The sequence below is a fragment of the Indicator indicator genome, chromosome 23, assembly GCF_027791375.1.
Source record: "Indicator indicator isolate 239-I01 chromosome 23, UM_Iind_1.1, whole genome shotgun sequence".
NCBI lineage: Eukaryota > Metazoa > Chordata > Aves > Piciformes > Indicatoridae > Indicator > Indicator indicator.
This window is the reverse complement of record NC_072032.1, coordinates 12,624,040-12,638,656: the sequence shown is the minus strand read 5'-3', so window position 1 is coordinate 12,638,656 and position 14,617 is coordinate 12,624,040. Positions and strand designations below refer to the sequence as shown.

At 48.4% G+C, this 14,617-nt stretch overlaps 1 protein-coding gene across 1 annotated transcript in view; it reads right to left on the bottom strand.

Annotated features, from left to right (window-relative positions):
• Window positions 1-310: 310 nt before the first annotated feature.
• The window catches only part of ATRN (attractin), a 143,746-nt gene continuing 129,439 nt past the window's right edge, over window positions 311-14,617 (bottom strand). Inside the window, exons 28-29 of the mRNA XM_054391488.1 lie at window positions 1,904-2,018; window positions 311-435 (exon numbers count right to left, since the gene is read on the bottom strand). Coding sequence (XP_054247463.1) covers window positions 311-435; window positions 1,904-2,018 — 240 coding nt within the window. The remainder of the gene's footprint in view (window positions 436-1,903; window positions 2,019-14,617) is intronic.

Sequence of the window (14,617 nt, the reverse complement as noted above, 5' to 3'; positions counted from 1 at the left end):
CGGACGTTACTGGGCCTGCAATGAAACCACTGGACTTGGAACTCGAAGAAAACAAAGGAGCAATCTGAAGCCACGTGTCAGTAAAACTTAAGTGGAGCAGCTGTCAAATCAAGCCAACTATCACGGAGAGGAGAGAAAAAGTTGGGGTTCGAGGAAGTTGTGGTGTTGGTTTTTGTGGAGGGTTTTTGTTGGGGTTTTTTTTGAGTGCTTCTAAGTCTCTTGCGACGCAACTTGGGAAATCTCTTCTCCTCTTCCTCCTCTTGGGTGTTCTTTTTCCATTTTGTTTAAAACAGTTTCTGATGTCCATGCATCAAATACAGGTTCCTGGCTGTGCAGGGGGCTGCTGTTTCCGGTTCCGTACCGCGCCAGATTTCTCTTTGTAGGCGATTGGCATCTGTTGTGAAATGTCCACCAGAGCGCTGGCCACCGCCAGACCTGAGGCAACAAAACAACAGCAGTCACAGAACACAACAGCCACAGAAACAAATCCTTCCACCACTGCTGAGCTAAAAAAACCCTTCAAGCCAAAAAATCAATATAATTTTTGGAGTTCTTAAAAGAAAAAAAAAAAAGAACTAGAAAAGCATTTGGGCTTAAGAGATTAAACTTCAGCAGCTATTCTAAAAGCAGCTTTTAAACACTGCATGCTTTGCTGAAAGCATCTGCAGCAGGAAAAGGTGGAAATAAGAAGTGTGGGGGGTTTAGTGGATGTGAAACCCATAACATTGCAGGGAGGTGTCCTTCTCTGCACCAGCACGTGTGCTAGAATAAATCCTCAAAGCACAGTGCATGGAGGGGTCACTGTACTTCCCGGGCATCCATCATTGATGCAACTCTGTTGGCCAAGAAGGCCAAAAGAATCCTGGCTTGGATCAACAATAGCGTGGCCAGCAGGACCAGGGCAGGGATCTGCACTCAGCACTTGAATTCTGGGTTCAGTTTTGAGCCCCTCACTCCAAGAAGGACACTGAGGTGCTGAAGTGTGTCCAGAGAAGGGCACAAAAGCTGGTGAAGGGTCTAGAGCACAAGACTTGTGAGGAAACAGCCTCGAGTTGCACCAGTGGAAGTTTAGGTTGGACGTGAAGAACAATTTCTCCCCTGAAATGATTCTCAAGGCCTGGACTAGGCTGCCCAGAGCAGTGGTGGAGTCCCCATCCCTGGAGGGGCTTAAAAGTTGTGTGGATTTGGTGCTGAGGGCCATGGTTTAGTGGAGACCTGGCAGTGTTGGATTAATTGTTGCACTTGATGACCTTAAAGGTCTTCATCATCCAAAATGATTCCATGATTCTCTGCCTCTAACACCCTCCTGGCTGATCCACAGACAAGCCACCACTGGCCATCTGGGATTTAGCTCAATGCAGCTCACAACCAAACCACCCCACCTCAAACCCAGCAAATACTCTTTTAAGACCCTCTGCTTTGCCACACTCCCTGGGCACTGGAGGAATCCCCAGTTAAATCACTCAGGAGATTGTCTCAGTGCTCCGCAAGCAGGCTTAAGTGAGAAAGGGCTGGGAACAAGGAAATCTTAAGCCGGATGGAGAAAACTTCTTTGTCCAGAGCTCCTAGGAGGGCATGGATGCTTTGAGAGGACTTGATGTCTCTCTCCAAATGGAGGTGGGAACAGAGGGAGCAGGGTGGGAGACAGGTTTCTTTGCTGGTTAACTACTGCAAAACTGTCTCTTCATCCATCAACTGACCCAAGAAATTGAATCAAACCTCAGGTCAGAAGCTGGCAGAGCCCAGGCTTAAAACAACCAGAGCACATCCTCTGCTGAGGTGTGGGCACAGCAACTGCTGCGGGAACAAGTCTGCAACTGTACGGGGATCCGTACTGCTGGGGAAGGAGTTAACAGCTAAGGAGTTGACAATCAAAGAGTTAATCCCGAGGCACACGTCTCACCTGACTGTCCTGGTGGTGGGATACCTCCCACCCCTCGAGGCAGCCTGACGAACACGGAGAGGACGGCCGCTTTGTTGCCGAAGCAGGGCTCCAGCGCGATCGGCTTTGGTACGGTCTGCAGCCAGGGCAGGAAGAGGAGAACACAAACGTTAATTAGGCAGTGCTCAACCCTTCCTCTTCCCCCTGCCTCCACTCTTTCAGATCGTACAAGCTTCAGGGCATGAGCCACGTTGCTGTGCTTGGCATAGTTCCAGCACGTAGCTGGCGCAGCTAAGCCCAATGTTAGCAGCAATCCAAACCCCAGTCAAGGTAAAAGGATCCACACTTCACCATAACCCAGCTATTAAACAGCCAGGCTTGGGCTTCTCCCTGAAGGCAAAGCAGCAGGTCATGCTAAAACAAGAGCACTGAGGTCCTTATCCCTCAAACCCACCAGCAACACAGCACAAATATCCATCAGCACACCTGACCACTCAGACCTGGCTGCTCAGCTGCTGTTCCCAGAGCTCAGCTCCACTACCACCTTCACAGCACCCTGCGTGGTAACATGGTGCAGGACATCTACCCTCAAGCCACTATTTCACTGCTGGCTGCTTTCAGCTGTGTTCCCCCAGTTCTGTCTTTAATTTCTGTTCTTCCCCAAGGGGCTGTGTTCATTTCCTACCAGTCTTCTAGATTGCTCTGGACCATGCTCACAGAATCATAGAATGGTTTGGGTTGGAAGGGGCCTTTAAAGCTCATCTAGTCCCAACAAGCCTGCAGTCAGCAGGGACATCTGCAACTAGAGCAGGTTGCTCAGAGCCCTGAACAACCTTACCTGGAATGGATCCAGGGATGGGACATCTACCACCTCTCTGAGCAACCTGGCCCAGCGTCTCAACACCCTCAGTGTAAAACATTTCTTCCTTCTCTCTAGTCTGAATCTCTCTCTTTTAGTTTCAAATCATCTCCCTTTGTCCTGTCACAACAGGCCCTGATGAAAAAAGTCTGATTAGCCCTTTAAGTACCAAAAGGCCACCAGAAGGTCTCTAGGCTGAACAACCCCAACTTTCTCAGCCTGGCTTCACAGCAGAGGGCTTCCAGCCCAGTTGTGGCTTCCTCTGGTCCTGCTCCCATAGGTCCACATTTGTCCTGTGCTGAGGACTCCAGATGTAACCCCAGCACCACAGCTGAGGTCTCAGCAGAGTGGAGCAGAGGGGCAGAATCACTTCCTGACTCCTGGTGGCCACACCATTCCTGGATACAGGCCAGGAATGCTTTCCTTCTTGGCCACTTGATCAACAGCTCTTTCAGTATGTCCCTAGAAAGGCAAAAAGCAAGAGCAGAACCCAGAAACTGAAAGATGTCCTTAGTTGGGCCCAATCCCACTCATGGTGAGTGCTGTTGTGTGGTAGCACATCAGATGCTCCTGTGAGCCTTACACCTAGGAGTACAGAGTGACTGCTTTTGTTCCACATAAGCAAAAAGAGCTGAGAACCACTATTTTACCTGACACATTCACTGCTTTCTCATCTCTCGTTTACTATGGACAAATTCTACCCTGGTGTTAATAAAATAATTATTGCTTTTTCCATTAGGCATAAAACTGTGCTGCTGTACTTCAGTGTTCAACAGAAACTCAATACAATGCCAGGCACTGAAAGAACGCAGTCAAACAATGCCGTTAAATTACTGCTGCTCAATAAAAAAGAAAAAGAAAGATGACAGGGAGCAAAATGCAGCTGAACGCTGCTCTCATCTCTCCTGTTTGCTGCCATGACTGCAGCAACAATTTGCCAGCCTGCACGAGGTAGATAAAGGCAGATTCCAGGGGCTGGCCCGGCCAGCGCTGCCGTCTGCCGGCGTCACGGCTGCACAGCTCTTCACCTGCTCCCCACCCCCAGCACAGGGATCACACTCAGGAGAAGGCTTTTCCCCACCGAGCAGCCAAGCATCCCCTGGTGCTGCAGCCCACAGGCAACTCAATTATCAGAGGTAATGGAGAGAGCACAAGGAAAGCAATTGCAGAAACACAGCCCATGGCCTTGGGGTGTATGAGCAGCAGCATGGACTGAGCTCTGCATCTGTGGGCTTGTGGAGAGAGCCAAGGACCTCACCAGCCCCCTGCTAGCAAACCAAGGCCTGCTGAGTGCCCCATGTTGAGTGCGGCACACTCATCCTCAGCAGGGAGTAGAAGGAGCAGCAGACCCCTTTCCATGGGATTTTCATTTCATTTCCAAGGTCACACATCTTCCTCATCCCTAGTCTCCTGATCCCAGCCTGAAGCACAAGGTGTCACTGGTGCCAAAAGAGTCCTAAAGAGGCAGCCAGTGCGAACAGACCATGCAGATACCTACAATTCAGTGTCATTTCATGGGGCTGAGTCTGACCCTCACACTGCAGTGAATGTTTAGTCTCTGTCACGTACAGAATCAGAGTCACTGAATCGTTTAGGTTAGAAGACACCTTTAAGATCATCAAGTACTACTGTTAACCCAGCTCTACCAGGTCACCACTAAACCATGTCCTCAGAACCACATTTCCATGGCTTTTAAATCCCTACAGGGATGAGGACTCCACCACTGTCCTGGGTAGCCTGTTCCAACACTTGACAGCCCTTTGACTGTCATAAGCAAGTGTTAAATCTATTGGGGTGCTACCTAGCAGCAGAGGGGAAGAAAACATCAGCAAGTCTTCCTGGACTATACATCTAGGGAGAAAGCAGTCCAGTAGCTAAACAGCCTCTCTTGTTATTGGTCTAGCCCTTCCAGTGAAGGAACAAGTGCCATGGACAGCTGAGGACACATCTCTGAGCCTCCTTCCTTCCCTTGTCAACCCACTCAGAGAAGCTGAGAGCTAGACAAAACTGTGTGAGATTTCACCACATGAGGAACTTTCTCTCTATGAACCATGCAAGCAAGGAAACACACTTTCTGTAATGATGCATCCAAGATCTCCCAGGCAGTTGCAAGCTCATTTAGAAGGAATTAAGCACAAGATCATCCTGCTGCATCTCGAGCTCAAATCTAAAAGGAGAAAAATGCTCTACTGTCCACCAAACCCAGCTGTTTTCCTGTGACAAGCTGCTGTGAACAACAGCAAAACCCAGCATAAAGAATCCAGTCCTGCACATTTATTTCTGACAGCAGCAGTTCAGGCACCTGCTTTTTGCCCTGTGACTCATCCAACATCCCAGCTCCAAGCCTGTGCTCACCAGGCCAAGAGACAAAGCGCAGCCTGCTGCAGTGACTCACAGGCCAGTGACAGGAAGGGGAATGTGATGCAAGCAAGAGGTCAGCTGGGAGTGAAGGGCACAGCCTGCCCCCTGCGAGGGACACAGCTGTGGAGCTCAGGGACCCTGCTCTGCAGACATGGAGGAAAACACACGGGGAGTTCAACCAGCAACTTGATCACAGAATTGCAGCCTGGCGTGGGTTGGAAGGGACCTCTGGAGATCACCCAGTCCAACCCCCCTGCTCAGGCAGGGTCACCCATAGGAGGCTGCCCAAGATCACAATGTTCAGGGGTATTTGGAATCTCTCTAGTGAAGGAGACTTCACAACCTCTCTGGGCAGCCTGCTCCAGGGCTCCAGCACCCTCACACCAAAGAATTTCTTCCTTCTCTTCAGATGGAACCTCCTGGGTTCCAGTTTGTGCCCATTGTCCCTTGTCCTGTCACTGGGCACCACTGAAAAGAGTTTGACCACATCATCTTGACCCCTGCCCTTTATCTCTTGCTGAGCATTGTTCAGATCCCCTCTGGGGCTGCTCTTCTCCAGGCTCAACAACCCCAGGGCTCTCAGCCTTTCCTCCTCACAGAGATGCTCCAGTAACCTCACCATATTTGTAGCCTCTGCTGGACTCTCTTTAGTAGTTCCCTGTCTCTCTTGAACTGGGGAGCTCAGACCTGGACCCAGTACTCCAGATGTGGCCTCCCTAGGGCAGAGCAGGGGTGGAGGAGAATGTCTGTTGTCCTGCTGGTCATTCTTAATGGCCATCTTGATTGTGGATCTCATCCACATCTGGCCCTGCCATGACTCTGCTGTGTTTTGATGTGAACTATGTAGGTGCTGCCACAGCACAAATCCACTAAGGAGGAGCTGGCTGGCTTCACAGAGTTGAGTTTTTGTGGGGAACCCTAAGAAGCCAGCACGTTGCCTTTCTTTCCCTACCTCTGCATTCTATCTGCCTCCTGCATGGTTTTTGGATGCTGTTACAGATGCAAGCAGCTTTTCTGCAAGAAGGTTTGGAGTGGACTGTGCTTCAGTCTGACAGGTGGCTTTTAATGGTCCACTTTGAACTACATAGATCTCCCAACTTTGTACCACCTTTCATCAGATGGTTAAAACCAGCCTCTGCCAGAGACTTTCATGTGGAGTGTTTTGATAAACCCATTGTTGAATTATAGAAGCAATTCCTTTTTACTGAAGGCTTAATAGCACAATAAAGTAGACATTATTCAAATCTATGCAAATAAGGTGCCTCACTCAGACACTTGGCACATGATGACTGCTTCACGTGGTGCCTGGACGCAGAGTCCCACACTGGGAGGGGGGCACAGAAAAGAGAGTGGAGCCCAGCTGCTGGAGCATGTGGAGGAAGAGCACAGTTAATGGCATAAGACCTCCCCTTTGGTGGTGGGTCAGTCCCAAATTGCCATCCAACAGCCCATCAGAATGAGCTGTGCCCTTGACAAACACAGAGCACACTTGTCCCCAGCCAGCAGGCACAGCAGCAGTGAGAAATGTGGAGCCACAAGTCTGTGTCCCTTCTGGCTGCAAGCAGGATGGAGGTCAGTGAAGGGGATGCTGCAGCACCCAGGCTGTCTCTGTGCCTGAACAGACAACTGCAGTTGGCCTACCTGTCAGACACCCTTCCCTACAGCCACAGCCTGTCCTCAGCAACGTGTTGTGAGTGAGCTGGAGTGACAATTTTACACAGCTGATCAGACTGGTTTGGGTTGGAAGGGATCTTTGAAGGTCATGCAGTCCAACCCCCTGCAGTCAGCAGGGACAACTGCAACCAGAGCAGGTTGCTCACAGCCCCAAACAACCTGACCTGGAATGGCTCCAGGGATGGGGCATCTCCCACCTCTCTGGGCAACCTGAGGCAGTGCCTCACCACCCTCAGGGTAAAAAATTTCTTCCTTCTGTCTAATCTAAATCTTCATCTGCTAGTCTCAAACCACCACCCCTTGTCCTGTCACAAGAGGCCCTGCTCAAAACTCTGTCCCCAGCTTTCTTAGCAGCCCCTTTACATCCTGAAAGGCCACCAGAAGGTCTCCTTGAAGCCTTCTCTTCTCCAGACTGAACAATCCCAACTCTCTCAGCCTGGCCTCACAGCAGAGGGCTTCCAGCCCTCCCAGCATTGCTGTGGCCTCCCCTGGCCCTGCTCCAACAGGTCCCTGTCTGTGCTGTGCTGAGGACTCCAGAGCTAGCCCCAGCATTGCAGTGGGAGAAGTCTCAGCAGAGCAGAGGGGCAGAATCCCCTCCTGCCCCTGCTAGCCAGAATCCCCTCCTGCCCCTGCTGGCCAGTAATAGCCTGAACCTTTCTCCTGCAATGTACTTTGACTGCTTCTCCACACCAGCAAAGCTGCAGTCAACAGAAATGGTGGGAAAAAGCCAACAAGTAGGAATCAGGACAGTGCAAACAGCAGATGAATGCCAACAACCCAGCCAAGTCCTCTCAGCCTGGTGCACTGATGTCAGCACACTGCGCTGGCAGATGTGGACCATCAGGAAGTGCACTGCAGCACCTGGTTTTCACCTGGGAAACCCTATCCTGTGCTTTGTGTTAAGAACTGTTTGGAAATGGGGATTTATCCTTCTTGGATGAAAATACAAAGCCAGTGGTATTTTACTAAGCAGTGACATGATCCCTTTGTTCCTGGAGGCAGCAAAATCCATCCACAGCTGTTTTCCACAGATGACTTCAGTGGCCACAGCCAGCACTGAGAAGCCAAGTAGTTTCAGCTGTTGATGAGTTTTGATATGTACTTTATATGTGTAAAGCTTCAACAGTTACAGGAGTTAAAAGCAGTAGGAGACCTATTAGGTCACCTCATTAAGTCTGCCTTCTCCAGCAGGAATTTCTACACGAAGAGAGCATTTTCCAGGAGTCTGTCTGGGCTCTTTCTAGGTGACCCAGGTGTGATGTGCAGCACCAATTCCCTTGGGAGACAATTTCACAGCCAAATGCCTTCCTCAATCAAGTCGAACCACACCACGTTCAACCCTGAGCATTTCCTCCTCTCTTGCTCTCCTGGTTTCCATCTACACTGCTTCTAGTCGACAAATTTGAGAGGTTAACAGCGTGGCACATCGAGCTAATGGCCAGGACAATAAACATTCTGTGCACCCTGAGAAAACAGCATCAACTGTAGTTAAATTCTGGAATGCACTGCCAGCACAGTGCCTTGCAGAACGTGGGACTGTAAAAGCTGTTGAGAAGTTTATTGGTTTGGGTTTGGGTTTTTGTGTTTCCTCTTGACAAGAAAATATATTTGTGTGCTTTGAGCAAAGAACTCTGATGTGGTTTTCAATTTCCAGCAAGGAAATTAAAATAAAAAGAAATAATAATAATAATAATAATAATGATATATCTTAGAGGTGGGGGAAGAGAGGAACATTATTGAAACAGTTCAACTTTGTGATTTTGATTCCACCTCGCCTGATGATTTCACTCGCGCAGGAAAAGGGTCAGATGCCATTTGCAAGTCTCTAAATGGTGCCATTAAAAGCTGACTGCACGTTTGTACAATCACTCACAAGCAATTTTTTTTCTGTGAAAAAACAGAGTATTAAGTTTAAAAAAAAAAATCATATTCTCAGGGTAATGTACATGTCTTCCAAGATAGAGATGAATGAACCTGCAGCAATAATTTGCTGTAAATGAGTTTAGATTAACAATTTACATTTACCTTGTCCCTGCTACCTACCTTGGCAGTGACATGGAGGCTGGGGAATGAATTGCCCCACACTGCATCCCTGCCTGTCAGCAACCAAACAAAACTCATATGCAAGCCTTCAGGGGAATGCTAACAGCCTGCAATTGCAAGCACAGATCCCAGCCTCCGGAGCAGGCAGGCAAACCAGCCTCCACGGGGCAGCGAGCCTGATCCTGCCACCTTTAACAACAGCTTTCTCTTTTCAAGTGCTTGCTGTCAGCCCAGCACAACACAGAGAGCAGCTCTGGCTGAAGGGAAGGATTGCACTCAGCAAGTTTGCATTTCAAAAGCAGTCACCCTGAAACGACAAAACCTCTGTCACAGCTCTGAGCACTGCCACTCACATAAGCTAAAACTCTTTTCCAATTCCCTGCTGATGCCCCAGGGAGGGGATGGGATGGACAAGGCCATGGGTAGCAAACCACATATGGTCAATGGTGGGTATTTATTTTGCTTTTGTCCAGGTGGAGAGAGAGGATTTTTCTGGTTCTTTTTGACCACTTGGCTGGTTTTCACACATGAAAAAGTGTAAGTAAAATAAACCCTAGCAAAACAGGACAGCAGGATGAAGACTGCAAACGCCAGAAGCACAAAACAACTACGTGGCATAAAAGAATGCAAAGGGGGCCCTGATAACATTTCTGAGAAGCTGTTGGTGTTATTAGTGCTTCAATCAGAAGAGACACTCATTTGCACTAGAGGGGAAAAAGAGCTCAGAAAAACCCTCTCCTGCAGGAAGCTTTGCACTCCTTCCTCTCCCTCCAGCAAATTCCTCCTTATCAGCTAAAATCAGGGTCCATCCTGCCCCAAAATTTACAGTATTCAAATCCTAAAGCAGTTAAATCTCAATGATGAGCCAAATATTCCCTAAACACAAGGCAGACTTGACAGATGTCTCTGCTCATCCCATGATAACTCCCTTCCAAATATTTATATTCTGCATTATACCATGAAAGTGGCAAAAGTTTTCCCCTCATGTCCCTAAATTTTGCAACAGAAATCAGAACAGACACCTGGCACTGGTTAACTGGAAATATTGCATTAGGAGAAGGTTCTGCCAGGTGCTGTTGGTGTTGCTTTTGCAGTACAGATCACAGCCAGACTATAGACACCTGTAGTGTAGCCACTCCAGCTTTACACACCTCACCTGCCCAGACAACACCTTCTCCTTACCAGTGTGTCCTGGTTTGAGCTAGGCCAGAACTCATTCTGCTCAGGGATTTGACTTCTCAGCTCAGGCTCTGCTCACTGAGGCACTTTCTGCAGTTCAGGGTAGGGTTGCACAGCCAGGGGATGCTCCTAGCAGTGAGAAGCTGCTGGGGAGAGCTCCTGCCAAGGGCTGGGCTGCAGAAAGGCTCTGTCTGAGACTTGCTCCTGGGCACAGCAAGGGCACTGCCACAGCTTGTGTGGCACCTTGGGGTGCAGGAAGTCAGAGGTGGCACATGCAGGGAGGATTGGACAGGACAGGTGACCCTCAACTGACCAACAAGGGATTGTAGCCCGTGGGTGTCATCTTCAGGAGAAAACTGATGGATCACCAGGGTCAAGGCTCTTCTTCAGTGGCTGATGTCCAAGGAGGTACCCCAGCACAAGTCTGCCCTTCCAAAGCCACCTGCTTGCACAGGACCCCCAATGTCAGTTTGGTGGCACAGTGAAGTGGGAGACTTCACGCTTGTCTTGCTTGCCCTAACCCCTAACTTCCCTTGAAGTGAAGTGAGTTGGGAAGGGGTGACAGAAGCAAATTTGATGAACTAATAATAGGTCAGTAACAAATGCACTGAAAGGGAAATGAGTCACCAAGAGAGAAAACCAGAACAGGGCAACAGTCCTAGAAATGATCAGTGCCTTGGCCCTTAGCTGTTCCTCACTGATCTCCCATGGCACGAACCAGCCCAGCATAGCAGGGCTCAGAGCTACATGGCCGAATTAAGATGAAGTCGCCCTGCGGAAGTGCTGGAGCTGGACAATGCTTCATTTCAAATCATTCCTCACTTCATTTCAAATCACTCCTCCTGCAGCTTCCCCCAAACCCACCACCCCGTGGCACAGGACTTCTCACTTCCCTGCTCATTACTGACGGTTGCAACTTCATTGCCTTGTGAGAGGAATTTCACAAGGGCACCGCTCAGATGCGAAATCCGAGTCAACTGCAAAGATAAATCTGTGATATCCCTTGCCCACTCCTAAATCAGCCCCACCACTTCATCTCTGTACTTCTGGAACAGATGGGACCTTCTGGCAGTCTTTAAACCATTCAACAGCACTTTCTCCTATAACAAAGCAAACTAATTACTGGAGTGAGATGCTATTTTTCATCAGTTTTCCTGCTATTTTTAAGGAGCTGGCCAGCTCGGGGAGCTGATGGCTGCTGAAGGATTTGCAGTGAAGCTGATCTGCCCAGCACAACTACATGCACGTCAGCATGAAGGTACAGAACATGCTACATGAAGGAGGATTGTGCTCACCAAACACTTCTCTCACTCCACTTAGGCAACCAGAGACGTGGACAGCTTGTCAATCACAAATGCAAAGACAATCATCCCTCAGCACTCGCTCTGCACATCAGATCCAGAGGTGTCCCTGCTCACTGCAGGGGGTTGGACTAGATGACCTTTAAAGCTCCTTCTCCACCCAACCCCCTCTGTGATCCCCAAACACAACACAGCAGAGGCTGCTCTCTGCACCAGCTCTAACAGGCACATAGTCCATTTTACAAGAGTGCTTTTCAAATCCTCCAAAAGCTTTCAAGACATTATTTTTCCAACTTAAGGATCATTTTCTCCTAATGCAACAGTCTTCTCCTTCATCCTGCAGGTGTTTTGCTCAAGTTGAGCATTTGCTTGCTACACTGTGCATGTGCTTTTCCCAAGAACCTACAAGTGGTTGACTTCATGGTTTTTACCCACCTCAAGATACCTGGAAATCATACAGTAGCTTGGAAGGGGCCTTAAAGATCATCTAGTTCCAAACTCCTCTGCCACAGGCAGGGACATCTTCCACTAGACCAGTTTGCTCAGAAGCCCATCCCACCTGGCCTTGAACACTTCCAGAGACAGGGCATAAATACCTCCTCTGGGCAACCTGTTCAGTGTTTCAACACTATCACAGTGACAAATTTCTTCCTTGCATCTAATCTAAATCTCCCCTTATTCACTTTAAAGCTTTCACCTCTTGTCCTAGCACTGTATGTCCTGCTGAAAAGTCTGTCCCCAGCTTTCTTATCAGCCCCTTTACAGCCTGAAAGGCCATCAGAAGGTCCCCCTGGAGCCTTCTCCTCTCCAGGCTCAACAACCCCAACTCTCTCAGCCTGACCTCACAGCCCTGCCAGCACTGCTGTGGCCTCCTCTGGCCCTGCTCCAACAGGTCCCTGTCTGTGCTGTGCTGAGGACTCCATAGCTGGCCCCAGCACTGCAGTTATCAATGTCAAAATTAGAAACTCTTCAAATTATTTCAAGGAAGTTTCTTCCAAAAATGACTGCAGAGCACTACAGGCCTTTGATTAATGAGATTACAGACTTCAAGAGACCTGGGACTACAGCAACACCATTTCCCACACTTGGATGAGTCCCAGATATCCAAGGATGTTAAATACTCTTAGAAAAAAAAAATAAAATTGTGATATGCAGCACCTCTGAACACACAAAAAGCTGCAGAGAAAAGCCAATGGATTTTGTAATAACTAAGCAAATTTAGTGGTAGATTTGTGATCCAGTGGGTATCTGCTGAGTGGGAAATAAACCCAAGCAGGTAGTTATGTGTTGCTTAGCTGCAGACTCCAATATGAATAGTTTCCCTGCAGGTAAATCACTTTCTATCACTTCTAAGTACCCCAGGAAAAATACTAATTGAAAATACTGTTCTAATAGTGTCCAGCTGGAAAACATCAGCTTAGGATGGAACTAGCCTGACACTGGCTGCCAATTGGCTATGCACAATGGAAAAGGAAATTAATCCTTTGCAGACAAGATGTCCCATTTTCCACTTCTCCATTGTAACCCTCAAATAAACTCATTATTAACCAAAGGCTTTGATTCACATGAGGGGAAAAAAAACCATCAATGCATTTATGGTAACACAAGTCAAGGGTTCTTGCATTCAAAGGAAAGCTCACAAATTCTGACACAGCAAATGGCAGAGTAACTGGAGAACAGCTCTCAGTCCAACAGCCTAGTAATATTTCATTATTAAGAACAGACAAAACACAAAGAAAAATGCAGTCCCAGCCCATCTTCCTGCAGCTCTCTCCTGCTAAGAGATTTTTCCCTTGCAGGTGCCAAAGGAAGCTGACCCCACAGATACTGAAATTGCTTTTTCACTTCTGTTGAAGTTCATTCACATACAGCATCCAACAGGTCAGACTATCTCAGAACGATCATTCTTACAACCCACAAACTTCCTGAAACCCCTCTCAGATTGACAGATGGCATTGTGCTGGAAGGGACCTTCAAAGGTCATCTTGCCCAACCCTCCTGCAGTCAGCAGGGGCATCTTGATCAGGCTGCCCAGAGCTACATCCAGTCTGATCTTGAATGTTCCCAGGGGTGGGGTCTCAACCACATCCCTGGGCAACCTCTTTCAGTATTTTACCACTCTCATTGTAAAGAGCTTCTTCCTAATGTCCAACCCAAATCTACCCTGGTCTCCTCTCCACGCACATCCAACTTTGCTGAACCATTTCACACTTCTATGCAGACTAACATCCTTCAGTCCAAATTCTTCAAGATGATAAAAGCCCACAAATAGCTCCCCAAAATTCAGCAACTCTCCTTGCCATGGAAAAGTATGGCAAGGATTCTGCAACCAGACCTTCCAGCAGATGGAGTTACCTGCTGGCACAAGCATACATGTCCACATTCCCTACTTGGCTTCAAGTTACTGTACAGGCTTTGTGCTGAACCAGACACTCTCATTTATGCTTAAAGTAGATTAAGAAACATTTCTGTGAGTTATCAGCACAGAGGGCAATTAGCAGTTGGTAACAATTTCTGGGTCTGGAAAAGGACATCTGTCCACAGTCTTGCTTATGTTTAAAACCCATTCCTGAGTAACCCAAGGGGGTCAGACAAGTGGGATATGCAAGAAAGAGTGAGAGAGAGATGAAATCCTGTCTGTGGTGCTGGCTGTGGAAGCACTTCAAGAGAGAAGAGTCAAAATTCCTATGATCAAAGAAAAAAACTGAGCAGAAAATAAGCAGCAGAGGGGTGCCCAAGTGAAGAAGAAAAAAGCAGTGGCAGCTGAACAAGAGGAAGAACACCACACTAATTAGAATGTGGGAGAGCCAAGGAGCTCCTCTATAGCTTTTGAGTGCAAATTCATCAGAGATCAAAAAGCCTGGGACAGCTTTGTGCTGGTCTGACCCTACAGGAGAGGGGCTTTTCATGGAATCACAGACTGGTTTGGGCTAGAAGGAACCTTTCAGGGACCAGCTAGTCCAACCCCCTTACAGTCAGCAGGGACATCTGCAACTAGAGCAGATTGCTCAGAGCCCTAAACAACCTGACCTGGAGTGTTGCCAGGGATGTGGCATTAAGCTTTTTGTTAGCTGAGTTCCAGAAAACGGCAAGAGGAGAAGGGTAGTGCCCCTAGACAGACCACAACCCAAAACTAGCAGCAGCCAGTCTCAAATCTGCCTCCAGCCCAAGGGCAACATGCATGCCCATCCCACAGCTTCTCTGATGAAGCAGTGAACAAGAGGTTCATTCTAATTTGCTGGGTGACAAGCCAATTTCACAAGCATGTATTTCAAAGTCCTGGTGAGCTATTAGCAGCTAATGACTTCTAGTGCCTAC